Source organism: Gracilinanus agilis, chromosome 6 (assembly GCF_016433145.1).
Source record: "Gracilinanus agilis isolate LMUSP501 chromosome 6, AgileGrace, whole genome shotgun sequence".
NCBI classification, from domain to species: Eukaryota; Metazoa; Chordata; class Mammalia; order Didelphimorphia; family Didelphidae; genus Gracilinanus; species Gracilinanus agilis.
In genome coordinates this window covers 69465567-69486584 of record NC_058135.1, presented here as the reverse complement: position 1 = coordinate 69486584, position 21018 = coordinate 69465567, and the positions used below count along the sequence as shown (strand labels likewise).

Sequence of the window (21018 nt, the reverse complement as noted above, 5' to 3'; positions counted from 1 at the left end):
TCTGAAGTCTTGAAAATAATATCTGAGACCCCTTTATTTAGAGTCAAGTCCTTTTAGTCATTTAAGCAAGATAGTAATAGCAAGCTCTGAGGTTGGATTTTAAATAGGTCCATTTCTTTCCTTCTCTGAGTCTTCCTTATATCATCTGGAGTCAGGTAAGACCAGTATACTCATTTACTGTTTTATCCATTCATCCGACCAAAGCAGACTCTTTGTCAGCCAGTGGGGTGGATGGATATGGGGCAGGTAGGGGAGATAGGTGAGGGGAAAGGCAAGGAGAGCTTCTATTCTTTCTAAATGTACAATTCAATATTTTATGCCTGACTTCTGTCTTTCAGACTATATTTTCTGTGAATTTTGCTGAAGGGAGACAAATGTGCTGCAATGGTGACATAAAATACCACATCGACTGGAGAAGTTGCTGAAACGCTGTCTTTTCTTTCTTTCTTTCTTTTAAATGCTGCTGTTTTTGAACAATTTGAGGCACATATATTCGACATGAGTTTTATCATGAAGCTTCACAGACACTTTCAGCGGACAGTTCTTTTGCTTGCCACCTTCTGTATGGTGAGCATTGTCATTTCAGCATACTACCTGTATACTGGCTACAAACAGGAGAACGAACTCTCTGAAATGTCTTCAGAAATGGATTGTGGGGAACTTCCATATGTGCCATATAAATTAATGGATCTAAAGACCATGAAGCCCTTTGACCCATTAAGGACAGACCCTATTGTTCTGGTTTTTGTGGAGAGTCAATACTCTTCCCTGGGTCAAGACATCATCATGATTCTCGAATCAAGTAGGTTTCAGTATCATATAGAAATTGCTCCTGGAAAAGGGGACCTCCCTGTTCTGATTGATAAAAATAAAGGCAAATATGTTCTTATTATATATGAAAATATTTCAAAGTATGTCAATATGGACTCTTGGAACCGAGGCCTTTTAGATAAATACTGTATAGAGTATGGTGTGGGTGTCATTGGATTCTACAAGACCAGTGACAATAGCCTACAGAGCTCTCCACTAAAAGGTTTCCCTTTTACAGTTCATGGAAATCTTGTCGTGAAAGACTGTTGCATTAACCCTCATTCTCCATTGCTCCGAGTGACAAAATCTTCTAAACTTGATAGACGTTCCTTACCTGGAAGTGACTGGACAGTTTTCCAAATCAATCATTCGGCATATCAACCAGTGATATTTGCCAAAGTCAAAACCCCTGAAAACTTTTCTCCCCCCATTTCCAAAGGTGTTCTCTATGCCACCATCATACATGACCTAGGGCTTCATGATGGGATCCAACGGGTTTTTTTTGGCAACAACTTGAACTTTTGGCTGCACAAGCTCATCTTCATAGATGCCATCTCCTTCTTGTCAGGGAAGAAACTCACATTATCCTTGGACAGGTATATTCTTGTGGACATTGACGACATCTTTGTGGGGAAGGAGGGAACAAGAATGAATACCAATGATGTTAAGGTATGTGTTGGATACCTGAAACCTTCAAATATGAGATAGTTTTCAGTTCCCCCCAACCCCACCCCATACCAGGTATAAACCATCTCCCATTGGAAATGACTGAAAATGAGCCTTGGAAGGAAGAATTGGTTATGAAAGGGATAAACTTCTTTTATGCCTTTAGAAAAACCTTCTACCTGGGCATTTATTAATTTACATCAGGCATTGGTTAGAATTTAACTCATGAATAAAATATAGGTAACTGTCTTTCCAATAATAAATTACAACTTTCTTTTTAAGAGAACAAAAGATCAGATTAGTAACCAGTTCAAGTATCTGAAATGTCAAAACACTATTTTAGTTTCTCTTATCATTATGTGATTTGATGTTCCAGGAAGCCACTTGAGTACAGATAAAATGATATATGAAAAGAAAATATAGTTTATGTATAAGAATTAGTTTTAAGATGAAATTTACACAGATAGATATTTAAATTAACTTTTAGTATTGAATGAATTTACTAAAATATAGATGAGGGTCAAAAAAGAGTTTTAATTCCTTTAATTTCCTTTTATCTTTGACTTAAACATTAAGCTCGAACATGTTTGTTTTTTTAAACTCTTACTTTCCGTCTTAGAATCAATACTGTGTATTGGTTCTAAGACAGAAGAGTGGTAAGGGTAGGCAATGGTAAGGGTAGCCAATGGGGGTGAAGTGACTTCACACAGCTGGGAAATGTCTGAGACCAGATTTGAACCTAGGACCTCCCATCTCTGAGCCTGGCTCTCAATCCACTGAGCCACCCAGCTGTCCCCTAAACTCTCACATGTTGATGAAAGCAAAAAGTTATTTCTGTATATAGATGTAAGAGAAACAAAGGTGTACAAAGGGCTTTTTTTTGTTCATAGATGAGGTAAATAATAAGTTACTTCCATCTTCATTTTTTTTTAATTTAGCCTTCTGCAAAATTTGAACTGTTTCCAATTATATTTTATTTTCCCATGTGAGTAAGATAGGAAGTTTCTTGAGGTGTTATTTTTAAAACTCTATATAATATTATTCTTTTTTTAGGGAAGATGTTTATTCATGCCTTCTTTTATTTTATCACTGTGATTTCTGCAGCTATACTTTTTCTTAATACTTTTCCCACAATTTTCTCTGGGAAAAATAAGTAAAGGTATACAACAAAATGACAATGAATGTAAAAATTCTACTAAAACATCACCCTCCCATCTCTTTTATGAAAGAAAGGTTATAGTTTTTCAGTCATTTTTAGTCATGGCTGTGAGGCAATTTTGGGTCTTCTTTCCTTCTCCATCTCATTTTAGAGTTGATGGAACTGAGGCAAATAGGATTAAGCAACTTGCCCAAGATCACCTAGCTAGTAAGTATCAAAGGTCAAATTTGAATTCAGATTTTCCTGCCTCCCAGACATTCACCTGCCACCTAACTGCCACCTTTATATGTTTCAACGTTATCTGAAGTCATTATTGTTTTTGTTTTTCTGAAAAATTTAACTTCCTTCCAATGATCTTTTAATTTACAAAGGATCAAAAATTTAGAGATGGAAGAGGCCTTAGATTTCACCAAGACCGACCTTCTCATTATGCAGAAAAGGAAACTGAGGCCCAGTGATAATAGGTGGCTTGCTCAGAGGGAGATTTCTAGTATGTTTCTGAGGAAGGATTTAAGCCCAGGTCTTTTTTTACTTCTTCTGGTGATTTATTTACTCCACCTTCTGTGTGTCCCTTTGAGGTCATTATGTATATTGCTCTTCAGTTCTGCTTTTTTTTTCATTTTGCATCAGTTCATACAAACATTCACATAACTGTCTGACTTCCTCATGATCATCATTTCTTATAGCATGCTAGTTCTTTTTATTAATATAATAGTTTTCAGCTCTCCCTCGATTAAGGGACAGGGACATGATATTTGCTTCCATTTCTTTGCTATAAAAGTGTGGTATTATGACTAATTTTTTCCACATAGAACATTTCCTTCTGTCTGAAGTTTTTAGCCTATTGGGCAATAGTGGGATTTCGAGGCTTATAAAGAAAAGCTATGAACGATTTAATCACTTTCCCTAATTCTTTTTTGAGGGGAAGGGTAGATGAAGAAGAATAAATATAGATTTATTTCTATCTCTCATATATACACTTGTGTAAATACAGAGAGATTATGTATGTGCTTATACCTTTAATTATGCATACACATAGATATAACTATATGCACATATATCAAAATGGTTAGAAAAGTATATCTTATGACACAAGCAAAAAAGAAAAGTATACTTCATAAAATGAAGAAATTGCTATTTTATTGAAATTCATTTACCTTGTTAAAGATACTAAGATACCAGAGAATGGGATAAATGTTAGCAGAAGAGTTGGCACAGACATTAAGGGGGTAAGGTAGTAGGAAGAGGAAAAGAGGCTCCACATTATAAGCCAATACTCTAATTTTTTTTCCCCCTTAAAACCGTTTACCTTCCATCTTCAAATCAATACTGCATATTGGTTCCAAGGCAGAAGAGCAATTAGGAATAGGCAATGGGGGTCAAGTGACTTGCCCAGGGTCAAAAAGCTAAGATGTGTCTGAGGCCAGATTTGAACCTAGGACCTCTCATCTCTAGGCCTGGCTCTCAAGCCACTGAGCTACTCAGCTGCCCCCAAGCCTCTTTAATTTAGAAACAGAAATTGACTGATAATGAAGGGACGCTGCCATTAAGAATTTCAAGCTTAAATGACTTAAAGTAAAGCTGATAATTAAACAGTTCTGATATATGGCTTAAAGTTATACAGATAAATAAATCTGGTTCTATTTTATAATTTTAAAATGTTGTGACAAAGTCTGTTCAAGATATCTAATTTTCTTAAATATAGCTCTTTACATTTTCAGAATCACAAATGAACACTTAATTAATGTTTTTGTAACCACTGCTAATTCTTCCAAATATTAAATAAGCAATACAATGCATTTTCTGTGCTTGTGGGGTAGTAGTCAAAAAAACAATTATAGAAGCAATTCAGAATTTATCCAAAATTTTGTAAAAGTGGATATGCTTAGCAATTACACTGTTAATTTTCTCTACTTGACAAAGATGCGCGATGGTTATTTTGAATTCAAATTGATTTTAAATTATGTCTTAGAACAAATTTATATTTTCTAAAAATATAAATTCATGACAACCAAAATACTTGAAATGATTATAATAATATTAATTTATGTTGGTTAATTCATAATTTCATTGATTTAAATAATAATAATAATAAATGTATTTATTAATGTTAATAGTAACTAATCCATTTATTAAATAATTAATCATTAAAGTAATTAATGACTGCCTGCTAATAATTAATAAATAATTAATATTATTAGTGAGAGGTAATGATTTAATTAATATTAATGAATGCATTTATTAATGTTATTAATAATAACAACAATGATAAAAATATATAAAATATATATTTATTTTCTACTACATGTAGGTAGTCCACTTCATTAGACTCTCTGGTAGTTACACAAATGTATTAAGTTAGAGGTTTTGACCTTCAAGGATTTATATAGTCAGTCTGACTAGAAGGAAAGTAGGTGGAGCAGTACATAAGGCTCTGGACCTGGAGTCAGGAAGACCTGAGTTCAAATTTGACCTAAGACACTTACTAACTGAATGACCTAGTCGTAGACACATCATTTAACTGCTTTCATCCTGAGTTTCCTCATCTGTAAAATGGGTATAATAATATCATCTATCTCCAAGGTGAGAGAAGGTTGAAGATAAAATGTTCTCAAGTACTTTGTGATCCTGAAAAGAGTCTATAAATGTAATCTGGAATACTATAAATGTATAGATATTCACACAACCAGACATTACATACTAAGTAACATATAAGCCTATTGGAAGTACAACCTACCTGGCTGGCATTCACTCTAACTCATTAGAGCAGATGAAAGCTATTGAGGTAAATTTCAGTATAGATATTTCACAAAATTTCCTAGAAATATGATTCCTGATTCAAACAGATCTTTTTGACTTGAAATTTCTCCATTCACCAACTATCTTGATTCATAGTCTTGTATTTGGCAAACAGAGAAATGCTGCTTCCTGAGCCAGCCTTTGGTTTATGTTTATTTATGTCTTTTAGCCCCATCAATTTAACCTTATCTCTGGGACATGCCCCTTCAAGGAATATAAGGCACATGTGAGTAAAACAGCAAATAAAAGTTCTATATAAAGTCAAAGAAATCATTTCCATCTGATGTGACCAAGGAATGCTTTGTAGAGGAAGTGAAATTTCAGTTGGACCATGAAGCATTGACTGGCTCTTTCTAGGTGTAGATGGGAGGAAGGGGTTGCATATAGAGGAAATAAGATGAATTAAAAAGAGCTGAAGTTAAAAAGTTGGAGGCATTTTAGGCAACAGTGCACAGAGTTGTTTTTAGAGAATGAAAAAGCAGAAAGACCATATTGTGGAGGGTTTTGAGTGCCAGGCTAAGGATGTTTATTTAATTCCTCTTTTAAAACATTTGTGCTCAGCCTACTTCCTTCTAGTGACCCAAGTTCTCAATCTTAGTACCATTCTCATCTCCTCACTCTAACTATACCCAGTTATCCATTCATTTTCCAAGACTTAATTGTTTCTATTTCTGTAATATATCTCCCTTCTGTCCTCTTTTGCTACAAACACAGTCATCATACTAGTTCAAGCCCCTAGTGCCTTGTTGACTTTTGCAAGAGTCTTCTAATTGATCTCTTTGCCTCAAATCACTCCCTTTTCTAATTCATGTTCCACTTAGCTGCCAAGGGTATTTTCCCATGACACAGGCCACTTCCCTAGTTCATTCAACTATAGCAGTTCCTTATTAATTCTAATATCAAGAATAAAGTTTTTGTCTGTCATTTTAAAATGGTTCACAAACTGGTATCTTCCTATATCTTCCCAGTGTTTTTATACATAGCTCCCCTCAAGCCACTCTCTGCCTCTCTTTGCTCTGGATCTTTCCCAGTCTTGGACTGCTCATATTCTGTTCCTCCATCTATTGGAATCCCTGGTTTCCTTCAATATTTAGTTCAAGCAATGAATTCTACGTGATTCCATCTTCATTGGTCTCTAGCTACTAGTTTCTTCCCCAAGGAGTTGCTTTGTATTTGTTCTTGTAACAAATATACGTATATGTGCATTACAAAACAAATTATCCCTTCCACATTGAACTTTTCCCATTGCAGTTTTGATTTATCACTGGTTGGCATAAGAAATTAAATGGAAATTTTTAGGAGTTTTGCAGAAGTGATAGATAGTACATGAAGGTCAGCAGATGATGCAGCAAAATGTTTAGAAACTCAGAAATGCATAAAATATATGTATAGTAATTTTATAATATATGTACATATTTTATCTTAGAATACGACAAATATACACAACTTCTTTTAAAAGTTAGAATAAATGAAAAATTGTAGTTTGAGAAAAGAACATGAAAGACTAAACATTTTATGTGGATTTTCCATATTGCAGTAAATCCATTCCCCTAATCTTTGTGTGTATATCTTAATATCTATTTGTCTGTCTATGCATTTTCCACCTCTCTTGTTAGAATGAAATCCCTTTGAGGTCAATCTGTTTTGTTTTTGTTTTTTATTTTGTTTATTTTTTTTAATATACTTAATAAGTCTTGTGTATTGCTTGGTAAGGTACTTAAATAAATTCATGTTAATTGATGGGTGAATTCAGTGCTATCTTTGAGGGAGAAACCAAGACAATATGCAAATGTGACTCTTAAAGTAAAGAAAAATAGAACAACAGAGAGGACTATATATATAGAGGAGCTTCTATTCATGGAGCTAATATTTTTTAAATTTTATTTTATTATTTTTATCTTGAATATTTTCCCATGGTTACATGTTTCATATTCTTTCCCTCTCCCCCAACCGCCCCAAACCCCCCATGGCTGATGCACAATTCCACTGGGTTTTACATGTATCATTGATCAAGACCTAATTCCATATTATTGGTAGTTGGACTAGAGTTATCGTTTAGTGTCTACATCCCCAATAATACCCACATCAGCCCATGTGTTCAAGCAGTTGTTTTTCTTCTGTGTTTCTCCTCCCACAGTTCATCCTCTGAATGTGGCTAGTTTTCTTTCTCATAAGTCCCTCAGCCTTGCTCTGGATCCTTGCATTGCTGCTAGTAGAGAAGTCCGTTATGTTTGATTTTATCACAGTGTATCAGTCTCTATGTACAATGTTCTCCTGGATCTGCTCCTTTCTCTCTGCATCAATTCCTGGAGGTCATTCCAGTTCGCATGGAATTCCTCCAGCTCATTATTCCTTTGAGCACAATAGTATTCCATCACCAACAGATACCACAATTTGTTCAGCCATTCCCCAATTGAAGGGCATCCCCTTATTTCCCAATTTTTTGCCACCACAAAGAGTGAGGCTATAAATATTTTTGTACAAGTCTTTTTCCCTATTATCTCTTTGGGATATAATCCAACATGGAGCTAATATTTTGAAGGCCAATGATGATAAATTCTTAGGATAGCTAAAAGACAAAAAGGTATTGAATTATTTATGATTAAAAATAGAGAGGAAATTAATATAGTTTGCCTTACATGCCTCAATTTTCACTTCTACAGAATTTTAATGTGAAAGAACTAAGTAGGTATCAATGACATCCTTGATGAAAGGATGGGAAGAGAACAGGCAAGTTTTTGCAAATGGTAATCTATCTCAGAACATATCTTTGTGGTTCCAAATTGATAGACAAGTACAGAGATGATACTTCCCTTTTATTGCCATTGTCTTTAATAAAGCACTTAGATTGGCAAAATAAAATGCAATGCATATTGTCTCTGTAAAAAAAAATTTAAAAACCCTTACCTTCCATCTTAGTCAATACTGTGTATTGGCTCCAATGCAGAAGATTGGTAAGGGTAGGCAATGGGGGCCAAGTGACTCGTCCAGCGTCACACAGCTGGGAAGTGTCTGAGGCCATATTTGAACCCAGGACTTCCTGTCTCTAGGCCTGGCTCTCATCCACTGAGCAACCCAGCTGCCCCCCATATTGTCTCTTAAATGAGGTACCTTCTATGTATAAAGTTGCTCTATTAACATAAATTTTTTCTCGGTATACAACTACCCTAAATTCTGTAGGCATCTCTGAAGAATGACAATCCACTTTTTCTTTAATAGGAATCAACCCACTTTTGACTGAGGGCTCATCATGCCTTCAAGGCTTAATCCATACAATGTTATACAGATTGTTAAACTGATATATATTCAGCTTTAGAATCCTCTTAAAGTTAATGCTTCCCACTAACCTTGTACTGTCAGACACAACATATCTACATTACTGTAATATTAAAAGAGTTGGCAACACAATGACATTCTAAGTAAATAAAGACATTTCTGGTAGTATTCAAAATACTGTGATTGAAATATGCGTATGAATTCAACAGTATTATCTTACTAGATACATTTTTAAGCCCTGCAGCACCGATTACAATTGAAATAATAGAATAGGAAATATCACATATAGGAAAATTTCAAAAGCAGACTGGAAAATTTGATTCATTTTTGGCAAATATTTTATCTTATTTTAAGTGAGTATCTCTCTGTGATGGAAATCAGAGGAGGCATCAAGCCTACCCTAAAAAGAGAGCTTTGCAAATAATGAATCAATTAGAATTTTAAAGTACCCATTATATGATAAGTATTGTGTTAGATGAGGGATAAAAGAATAAAGAATTTCATAAAAAATAATTCCATAAGAATGAAAAAGATCTTAGAAAAAGCTTTAAATTTATGGGAGATGATAAGGTCACATAGGCTAGATAGATAGATAGATAGATAGATAGATAGATAGATAGATAGATACTTTCTTGACACAGTCCTATTCTCCAACCATTTCTGGATACTTGTATTCTATCCCTATTTCTGTCCCCTAAGAAAATGAACATTTTTCCTTATCATTCTGGGACCAAGACCTCTATGCTACTTCTGTAGCCTCTTTATCATGGCCTTATTCTGAATATTTCAGTCCCATCTGAAATTTGGATTGTATTTCTGTCTTCCTTGTCTGATACATTGGGTATGGGAGAGGGAAGGAAGGAAGGAATAAAAGAAGGGAGGAAAGGAGGAAAGAGAGAAAATGAAGATAGGAATAAAGAATGGAGGAAGGAGAGAAAGAGAAAAAGAAAGAAGCAGCAAGGAGGGAAAATGAATGGTAATAATTTTGTAAAAGGATTAACAAGCTTTTTCAGATAGTGTAAATTATATATAATCATAATTAATTATCTGTTTTAAGATTACAATCAATATTCAAGTACTCTAAGTATTATATTTAATAAGATTTATTATTAATAACTTGAAGAAAAAGAAAATAGAAAGCCTAATTTGACTTCGCCATCTTTCCTAGCCATGCACATGGGTGGAAAAAAAAGAGAGGGGGGAGTTACAGCCAACTATATACAAAATGTGACTACACAATGTGGTGGAGAGATTAAAAGGTATTTTAGGAAATACTAAAAGAATTCTGGTTCAAAGGTACAAATTTCTACTTAAACAGCTTTTTATAAAATCTTAATGAAGGGAGAAAATCAGCCAAATTTCCTTTTTTTTGTAATAATGAGCAGAAAATTGTTTTAATTAGGTGAGGTGAATGTCCTTTCTCCCCTTCTTGTGCAGAACAGTGAGGAATACATGAATACTGTCTTCACTAAGTTGATATTTAATATTTATTTTTATAAAAATACTCTCTAAATCAGTAGACTTCAATATTCAGGAGACCTTTGAGAATAGTCAGAATTGTTTTGTCTCCTATTGATTTCTATAGTCAAATACCAAAGTTTAAATCATCTAACAGCTTCTGATTTTGTAAAACCTATTCATCTTTTTTAACTATAATTTTATTTTAGAATTATGTATACTATTACTTGCTGTTACCTCAAAAGAAACATGGAAAAAAGAGTGTGAATTACATCTATTAAATGATATTAAGTTATTATTCACTTTGAGGGCAAAAAGTAGATATTTTCTTAAAACTAGGGAATACTGCCATCAAAAAAGATGGTTTGGGCAGAACATAAGTACACATGATAATATAATTTTAATGCTTTTAGGTTTGATCCCTTTTGAAACACTACATTTATACTTTGAATATACAAGAAGTCACAGTTGCTTTTACAATTTTAGTCCATTTATTTGAGTTGTTCAAACACTATTTTACCATGTTTTTTTCCATTTCTATGCTTAGCACAGTAGATAAAAAGTATAGGAGAAAAAAATCAAAGAAAATATGATCTACTGTTTCTTCAGCCCTGAGGAAATTAATTTAATAGCCTTGGCATATTATTTCCTGCCTAAATTTATAAGATGTTATGCATCATGAAACCCAAAGCAGATTTTATACCAATTAGATCTTTAAATTTATAATGTTACTATAAACTAAATTATGAAAACTGCTGAACACATTTTATGTACTGTTTATAACAATACAGAGTGTAGAATTCACAATGGCTTGTTTTATGAATATTACATGTAGATGAACTGCAAGAATGAGAAGTTGTTAACTATGTTTATATATGGTAGTAATCTGATTTTCCATGGAAATTTGAGATTGTATCTTTTGCTCTTGTTAGTCACTAAAACAATAAGAAGCAGAACTATTATTTTCATATGCCTAAGATCCATGTCCAAATTCTTTTCATACCTTCACCTAATAAAATCCCATCTTTCTGTTCTTTCCTTTGTAGATAGACTTTATTAGGAGCTGTGTGCTCATAGAATTACCTTGGCACCTAGGGTCAATAGCAATAAATTGCAGAGAATTAAATAATTGTATATACACTTGCACTTTTGCACTCTCTGATTCATCTGCTGTTATCAGGTCAACATGGTTGAGGGCAGATAAAGTGATTCAGGAAAACATTTTTTCACTGAATGTAGGTGGATATCCTTTAAACAAGTTTGAGGAATTCAGCTCTTCAAAGCTGTGGATAGCATTATGTGGGTTATATGTATCAAAAAGCTACTCTATTATTTTCCACCATTCAATTACTGTCAATGATTTCTCTATATAAAGATGAATTAGAGGCCAGTAAATTTTAGGAACATATACAAAATTATTTAACTCTCCTACTTTTATTGTTTCTCTTATATTCCTCTTTACCATCTTCTTCTTGCTTCCTTAGCACTCTTTGATTTAGAATATTCTGCAAATTTTAAATGAGTTATTTAATTATTAAAATCAGTTCTTCTGTGAATGCAGATAACTGATATTTACTACTGTATTCACATAGTAGACACTTAAATGTTTATTACATAGAATGTACTGTCTCATCTCTTCTATCAAGGCTTTCTGTTGCAATAAACTACATATAACAGATTGCTTATTAGCTAAACAAAAGTAATTCTGTGATACTTTCAAAAGAAAAAACCTAACATTCTAAAAATCTTATGTAACTCTAATGGATTTGCCTTTGAGAAAACAGTTTAGGTTAATATTCAACAAAGTTCTGAATAATTTGCTAATCTATCCTAAGAATATAAGCACTTAAAGAGAATAAAGAGAGAGGCAAAAATACCTTTTGCCATCATTTCTTCCTATTTATCGGATCCCCCTGTCTCATTCTGGGACTTTTTTTCTGGCTGAAGGGCAAATAAACCAACATAAGGAAAACACATGAGAGGAATATTTTCGGTACACTTTTATTAGAGTCTCTTGGATCTTTCTCTGTGATATTGCAAATTTCTTTGTTTTTTCTACTAGCTTTTCAAGGACAAACTAGTTCAGAGTGGCCATTCTCAAAGTAGATACAGATGCTTATTTTATATTAAAGGGACTCTATTTCTCTAAATGTGATCATGTCTCTAATGGATGCCAGTGACATGAGACAGATTGCCAACCCTCCAGAGATAGATTAAAGATCCTGCAGAATGCCCAGGGATTTCAATATGTTCAGTGTTCTATATTTAGACATGTGAGTAATCTCAATGCCACTACCTGAAGAGCAGGGGAAGCCTAGGGTTGAAAGAGGTTAGATTTTGTATGATATGCCATCATTTTGAAGTCAGCAAGAGTTTTCAAAATGATTAAAAATATGGTTCAGCATTAAGAATGTCTTTCTGGAGAAAAGATTGTAAGAAATAAAATATAATCCTGAAAATTGGTCATGGAATCTATTTCATTCAAGAAGTATCTAGTGGATAATATAGCAGGTTCTACCAAAATGGGAAAGCATTTCAAAAATGGAGCTGGGGCCATAACATGCTTTAGTGTGGGGATTAGCATGACTGGAGAAATGTATTATCAAAGGTAGTTCACAAAGTGATAAGTGACTTGCCCATTGATTATCATAAAACAGAAAACAAATAAGCAAATGAATGAATGAATAGATAACAATTAAAAAATAAAAAATCATTTGGTTTTAGGTCCTGGCAAACCTTAAATATATCTGCATTGATTCTAGAGGAATTGTATAAACAGAAACAGAAATGATTAGATACAACAAGATTTGAAGAGATCACCTAAGATTAATTTAATAGTTGGTATTGTTATTGTGACGTCTGAGTGTCCAATGGCCAGCAATTTGAAAATTAACCAGGGAAACTGGATTAAGTGCATATTAATATCCCAGGCATGAAGGAATTCAGAAGACATAAAGAAGTTGCAGTTATTTTTTTTCCCTTAGGGCATTCAAAAGTTAATCTCAAAAATACAATGTATATGTTGGAAAATATAATTTAAAATTATATTAAAGGTCATATGCTTAGAGATAAATTAGAAATCTCACTCATACCAATCATAAATAGTTGATGAAGGGAGTTTAAATGCATTGGAATTCATAAACTCTAAACAACATCCCCAAATATAAATGAAGTTGAATATATATTGACAGAAAGTAAGTGGTTAGTTGATCCCATGGGAATCATTTCAAAATCACCAATTGAGTTACACTGACAAATTTGACTGGTAAGAAAAAAAGATAAAAACAAAGAAAAATTCAATGAAAGCATGGCACTATTAGCAATTTTGTTAACTCCAAGCTGACCTATAAAAATAATGATGATAGAAATAACAGCTAGCACTTAAATAGCATTCTAAGAATTGCAAAGTATTTTTATAAATAGTTATATATATTCTGTATCATTTTATCTTCAAAATAACCTGGGCATGTAGGACCTTTTTTTTCTTCTTTAAATCTCCATTTAACAGATGAGGAAACTTAGGCAGACTTATTTTAAGTGGTTTACCCAGGATTTCACAGCTAGTAACTGACTGAGATCAGAGTTGAACCCAGGACGACCTCCTCATCCAGTGCTCTAGCAACTGTGTCCCCAAGTGCCTATGAAAATATTTTGATGTTTCTGAATGATAGCAGATGGATGAAGGTAAAGACATAAAATCTAATTTTATAAAATAATATAAAATAATTACACAGTGAAGAGATAAAAAAAGAAATTGACTTAGTCTAAAAGCCTTTGATTCCCATGACCAACTGGAAAGACTTGACAAATACTATACTAATTTAGACTATAAGGTCATTTTTAAAACATTATAGAGAATAAAGAGAAGTGATGAGTAATATTGATTTAAAAAAACAGGAAAATAAACCTATAGAAAACTCGACATGTTATATAATTAAGCCAGATTATCCTGAGATCATTTATTTATTGATATTACTAGTTGAGAAGATAATCATTTCACAAACATGAAAAGGAACAGATTGGTTATTGTTTCTTTTTCCCCCAATATATTTTTATTTCATTAAATGTTCCTCAATTACATGTACAAATTAATATTTTTAAATTATGAGTTCCATCTTCTTTCCCATTCTCCTGCCCTGTCCCATACTTCAGAAGGCAATACATATATGTGTGTGCATGTGTATATGCGTATGTATATATATATTATACATAGATTATATATAGATAGATTATACATGTGAAGTCATGAAAAACATAAGTCTCTATGAGACATATTTTGAAAGGAAATGCAGAGCAAAAAATAAAAATAAAATAAAATAATATGTTTTCATCTTCATTCTCTGGAGTGATTTATTTATGTGGAGGAAGATAACATTTTTTAATCAGAAAACCTTCAGAATTTTCTTAAATATTTGTACTGATTAGAGTAGCTAAGTCATTGATCATCATAAAATATTAATTACTGTGTACAATTTTCTCTTAGTTCTATTCACTTCACTTTGTATCACTTCATATAAGTCTTTCAGGTTGTTGGTTTGTTTTTTTTTTTCCTGAAACTATTCTGCTTTTCATTTCTTATAGTACAATGATATTCTATCACAGTCATATATCTCAGCTTGTTCAACAGTTACCCATTTGATTAGTATCCTTTCAATTTCCAATTCTTACAACCACAAAAGACAGCTGTTACAAATATTTCTGTACATATAGGAGAAAAGCCTAATAATATTATTGCTAGGTTAAATGGTATGAGCAGTTTTATAGCCTTTTTACTGTCTGCAATGCTCTCTATCTCTTGTTTGGGCATAAGTCTTCCCTTATTCAAAAACCTGAAAGGCAACCATTCCATGCCCCTGTAATTCCCTTAAGATATCATTCTTTATGTCTAAATCATGTTCCCACTTTGACTTTATCTTGGTACAATGTGAGATATGAGACTATTCCTAGTTTTTGCCAAACTGCTTTCCAGTTTTCTCAGTAATTTTTGTAAAATAGTGAGTCCTTTTCCCAAAAGGTGGCATCTTTTGGTTTGTTAATAAATTGATTACTCTGATCATTAACTACTCTGTATTCAATATCTAATCTATTGCACTGATATGCCGCTATTTCTTATTGAGTAATAGATTATTTTGATGAATACGATTTTGTTATACAGCTTGACATCTGATACTGTTAAGCCATTTTCCTTTCCATTAAAAAAAACTGATTCCTTTAATATTCTTGGCCTTTCATTCTTGCAGATACATTTTGATATTATTTTTTCTAGTACTATAAAATAATTTTGGTTGTTTGGCATAACAATGAATAAGTAAATTAACATAGTATTATAATTTTACTATAATGGCTCAGCTTACCCGTAAGTAATTTATTTTCCTCCAATGTTTAGATCTGACTTTGTGTGAAGTGTCCTGTCATTATGTTCATATTGTTCTTTGGTTTGACTTGGCAGGTAGACTTCTAATTATTTTATATTGTCTGTAGCTATTTTTTAATTTTTCCAAATTACATGTCAATATAATTTTAATAATAATTTTATGACATTTTCCAACCCATGTTCTCTCCTTCCTTCTTATCCATCCCCCCCATCCCCAAGATGGCAGGAAATAGGATAAAAGTTGTATATGTGTTATCATACAATGCATATTTCCATGTTTGTCATCCTGTGAATGAAAGCATATATATATATGTATATATATATATATATAGTTTATACTAGAGAAAAATTTAGGGAGGAAGTAAAGTGAAGAATAGTATGTATCACTCTGCATTAAAACTCTGTGAACTTATTTTAAATGTAATTTCTCTTTCTAGCTCTTCATGTTGGACTTTGTTGATAATTTATAGAAATTCTGGTGATTTGTGTGAGTTGACTATGTATCCTATCACTTAGTGCCAAAATTTTTAATTGTTTCAAAACTAGCTTTTTTTATTTGATTTTCCAGGTTTCTAAAAATCTATCATTATACCATCTGTAAAGATTGATAGTTTCTTTCTTTATTACTTACTCTAATTTCTTTTTCTTCTGTTATTGCTTTAGAATATATTGAATAAAATTGTCCTATATGGAAAAATGAAAATGGTGCTTGTTACAAAGTTTAGAACAGGAACCATACCTTACCAAATACATAAAGAAGAAATATGATTAAGAGGCAAGATAATTGTAAAATCAAATCAAGTTATTTGAAAGTGGAAAGATTCTAAACAGTAGAAAAAATTATGGATAGTATTATTACCCCCCCCCACACACACACAAATGACCAAGAAGAGAGCATATATTGACCATAAAAATCTTTATTTGAAAAAAATGTCATTTGCAAGTAGCAAAGATATCATTGAGAAAACATGAGAAGCAAATACTCAGGCTTTCATAGGTAATTTTCTAACACCAGCCACATTTTCACTGTCCACAATTGATTCAGTTATAGGGAATATATGATTAGGCTGTTATGTTTTCCTGATTTCCCCTCTAAAAATTGACTCAGTACTTATAATTTTTTCCTTTATAGCTTTTTCCTCTGATAGTATTTCTCTTCTGTTTATGTTGACATTGTAGAAGATTCTTTGATTGATGCAACCTGAAAGAAAACTTTGTTCAACTCTGAGTAGCAATATCGAGTAAGTAACAAAACAGGTAGTCATATACTCCCCAATGGGTATTTCCAAGTACCTTGGCAAATATTTCTCCTTAAAGTTTAAACAAAATGATTCATTGTAAATGGAGAAATTTTAGATATCCCTCATCCTTTTGAATGGCATTGGCCCTATTGTATCAAATAGTATATGGACTCCTCAGTGAAATCTCTGCTCACTCAAAAGAAATTCATGTGTTTTGGGGAGGCAAAGCAAATGAGCAATAATATAGACTTCGAATAGGATGGGAGGAAGATAAATGGTTGTATAACTCTGGGGAAATGCCATAATCCTTTCAATGATCCTAATATGATATTCACTGACATTAACAAAAACTATCTTATTAACATCAATATGTTCTTTTAATATGCTTTTATTATTTTCCTTATTAACAATGGTTTGTTTTATTCTATTCCCACTCCTCCCCATTGAAAAAAATTTTAAAATGTAACCCTCATAATGAATATATGTAGGTATCTAGGTCCAAAATTTGATGTCACATTCTGCATTATAAATGCATCTTTATTCTCTGATTGGAGATCAGTTTCATTTTTGATCTTGTGGAACCATGATTTCTACTAGCATTAACAACAGTAGTTTTTTACTCTATAACTAAAAATCATGGAAGGGAGAGAAAACAGCAGTGTTTATGGGAATAGAAATAGAAATTAAAAACAATAAAACATAGTATTATGTTGTAGTTGTAGGTAGTTTGTAGCTATTGCCTATTGTGTTTGGATCAATATTTTTTAGGGATCCCCTTTCCTCTCTCCTCCTATAATGGGGATTAGTTTTTTATAAAAATAAAAAATCTTTTACTGGGACCTGATAGACTTCTGCCTACTTTGATACAACTTTCTGATCATTTAAAGGCATACATAATATGCCCAAAATGTGGAATTATTATCCCTCTAATATGGTAGATGTCTGAAAATCATATGACTCGGTATACCCTATTCTTCTGACCCTTTCCATATGGAAACTAGGAGAGGTCTTGTGAATAGGATCTAATTGCTTGTTATTTATCTGTTTCATATCTTTGTTATAATAAGAAAAGGCCAATGTTTTTTTTATCTTTTTAAATTTTAAATGACTCAAAAACATCTCATGTTATTGCAAGATTAAACTTAGAATAACAGGGGTGTCCATACCAGACCTTTACACTAACATCAGTAATGTCTTGAGTTTGAGGAATGGAGTAAAAGCAATGGTATCAAACTCCAATAGAAATGAATCTCTAAGGGCCATGTATTGATTTAGAAAACAAAAATTTTGCACTATCTATATTGTATTATATTTTTATCTTTTTAAAAATTTACCATTTATATTTTAATATGACTGGGGCTACATTAGGGAGTTTCCCCCTTACATATGGGAAGTGAAAGAATATCAGGAAGGACATAGATAACTGGGAAGAAGAGATAAGCATTAGGGCAGTCAATAAATTAAAAAAAAATTAGGTGCCTGCTATAGGGTAAGCACTTTATTAAGCACTAGGTGTAGATGTGTGCAGCTCAGTGGTTAAATAAGTATACACAAAATATTAAATACCCAACATATAGATATTAAGTGGATAGCTCAAATATCAAACTATTGCCCACAAATAGAGTTAATTATCTAAACTTTTGGGTGAATTTTCCAGGTTGGAATTATGAAAAGAAAAAAATTATTCAAGGTGAGAAGTTATAGATATTCTGACACTTAGTAAAGGTTTCTATTTCTTAGTTTGATTGCATTCTACACTGGTAGTAAGAGTGCCAACATTAGTGAGACATAGAGGAGATGTGTATATCTATAACTATGCATGTATATATGCCTCTAAGTCATATTTTATCCTTTATTTATAGAAAGAGCATGAATGCAGACAAAAAAGTCTAGAGCACCAGTTTGAATATAATAATATGAAATGCAATGGCAATAAATGAAAAGTCTTCTATTTGGGTTAAAAAGCCAACTTCATACATTCATTGTTCCCTGTGTTGTCCTCTGGGGCCAATTTCTTCATTAATCTAAATTATAATTTTGTAACCCATATGGAATATAAATATAGTCTATATATGTAGCAACCTTTGTTAAAGAGTTGGTTGGTTAAAATCCTGTGGCTTGTAGATCTTCCTAATTTGGTAAGAAAGAAAAAAAGTCATCTAATTGGAATGTAGAGGGATTTTGTTTCATTTTGTTTTCCACCTCTGGGCTACAGTGGGAGTTTGGAGAGTCTAGAACAGGGAAAGGAGATTGGAGGGGTGGTGGTCATTTCATGGAAATACCACAGTAGCCATTATAGAATGTCTATCATATCTACAGTTCCTGTCTTAAAGACCACATGAGATGATGTTTAAATGGACAAGTGTGGAAGCGGGTGATGATTTTTTCTAAAGTCAAGTTTCCCATTCTAGTAGCAGAAGTGTTGAGAGAGAAACAAACTGACTCTGAGGCACAGGTAATACATATCCTCCTGTCTTCTGCTTAATTGTATTTAAAAAAATTCTATTAAAGAATAAACTTGCTGGATTTAGTAGTATTTCTTATTTACATATATGACTGACATCTTTTTGTTGCTTCATGTCTCTTTATGTCATGAGGGTTCAATGGAAATCACCCAGGAGAAAGAGATCTTTCCTAGCTGGGAGCTGGATTATAGGCTCCGGCTCATTGTTAGATTCTCAAACTTGGGACAAATTAGAATTATTTTGCTCCATTAGAATTATTCTAATGCATTTGTACCAAACTTTATGCCTGTCCCATAGATAAGAGTCTATGAGTAAATAGATTGTCTCTTTCTATGATTATTCAGTTTACATGTATGATACAAGTTAATGAAGCACCTTAGTAGCACAGTGGATAGATCATTGCACTTGGAATCAACGAAATATGAATTTAAATCCTGCCTCAGATCATCATTAGTGGTCTGATCCTGGACAAATATTTAATTTATCATGTTCTCATGTAAATTTGGGGTAATAATAGCAACTACTTCTCAGGTTCATTTTGGGGACCAATTGATATAAAATACTTTGAAAAACTTTAAAACACATATATGTATGAAGAAAAAGAAATGGAAGGAGGACGAGAAGGAGGAGAAGTTCAATGAAACAAAAAATAGATTTAGAATTGAAGACTCCAGGTTTCCCCTGTTACTGTGACCATGTAATTGGTTTTCTTATTAAATAATTCTTTCTGGTATTAACATTTATGAAACCTACATAATATATAATAAATTAATATGTATACATTATTTGTTTATAAATAAAAGGCACTAACTAAAACATATTATGTATTTTCCCAAAAATGCATATTTACTTACCTCTTGATTCCTAAACAAATGCATATTGATGAGTTCTTAGCCTGAAGCATACCATAAACAGGAGAAATTTGTTATACATGTAGCCAATCTGTTTTCTTTCAACAAAATTATTAGTATTCAGGCATAGATCTTTATGGTTCTATTACTCCCTACTCCCAGTCCAGGGATTTATCATTTTCTTTTTGCACTAGAACCCCTTGGCAGTAGGGTAAAGCCTAAGCACCCCTTTCTCAGAAATCATGTTTTTAAATGACTAAGAAAATACTAAATTACCGGAAAATATTAAAAAAATAAAAATGTCATCTATTCCCATCTCAGTTCATGGACCTCCTGAAGTCTATTCATAGACCCTAGATAAGAATTTCTGCCCTAGAGGTTAAATCATGTTGATTAAATACTTATAAAGAAGAAATAAATAATACCAGTCAGGCCAGTGTCCTACTTAAACTGCTAGGTCTTTACTTTCTTTGCTGTAATTTATTAAACCTGAATTATATAGCAGAGTAAATTATATCTTTTCTCACTGTCTAATACCCAATTTTCTAATTAGAATATAAAAATTGTATAATGTTAGAAGAAATAAAATTGGCTTCCTGAGTATATAGTTAACTTATAGGATGATATCTGGCTGTGCTGAACCCCAGAAGACTATAACAACTTCAGTGAATCTAGTGCCCATTCCTGTTTTGGAGCAAGGAGCAAAATATATAAATCATGTTCAGCACCATGTACCTGTCTTTAGAAAGCTGTTTTACAGTCATGTATATTTATTACTTTTCCTTGCTTTATGGCAATATGTTTCCTTTTCCTACACTTCTCTGCATCTATAAATAGTCTGATCTCTCTCTCCCTCTCCCTCTCTCTCTCTCTCTCTCTCTCTCTCTCTCTCTCTCTCTCTCTCTCTCTCTCTCTCTCT

At 32.6% G+C, this 21018-nt stretch overlaps 1 protein-coding gene across 1 annotated transcript in view; it reads left to right on the top strand.

The window, feature by feature from the left end:
• The first annotated feature begins 498 nt into the window (after nt 1–498).
• LOC123251409 (bifunctional heparan sulfate N-deacetylase/N-sulfotransferase 3) overlaps nt 499–21018 on the top strand; it is a 192345-nt gene continuing 171825 nt past the window's right edge. Inside the window, exon 1 of the mRNA XM_044680660.1 lies at nt 499–1479. Within this exon, the coding sequence (XP_044536595.1) occupies nt 499–1479 (981 nt within the window). The remainder of the gene's footprint in view (nt 1480–21018) is intronic.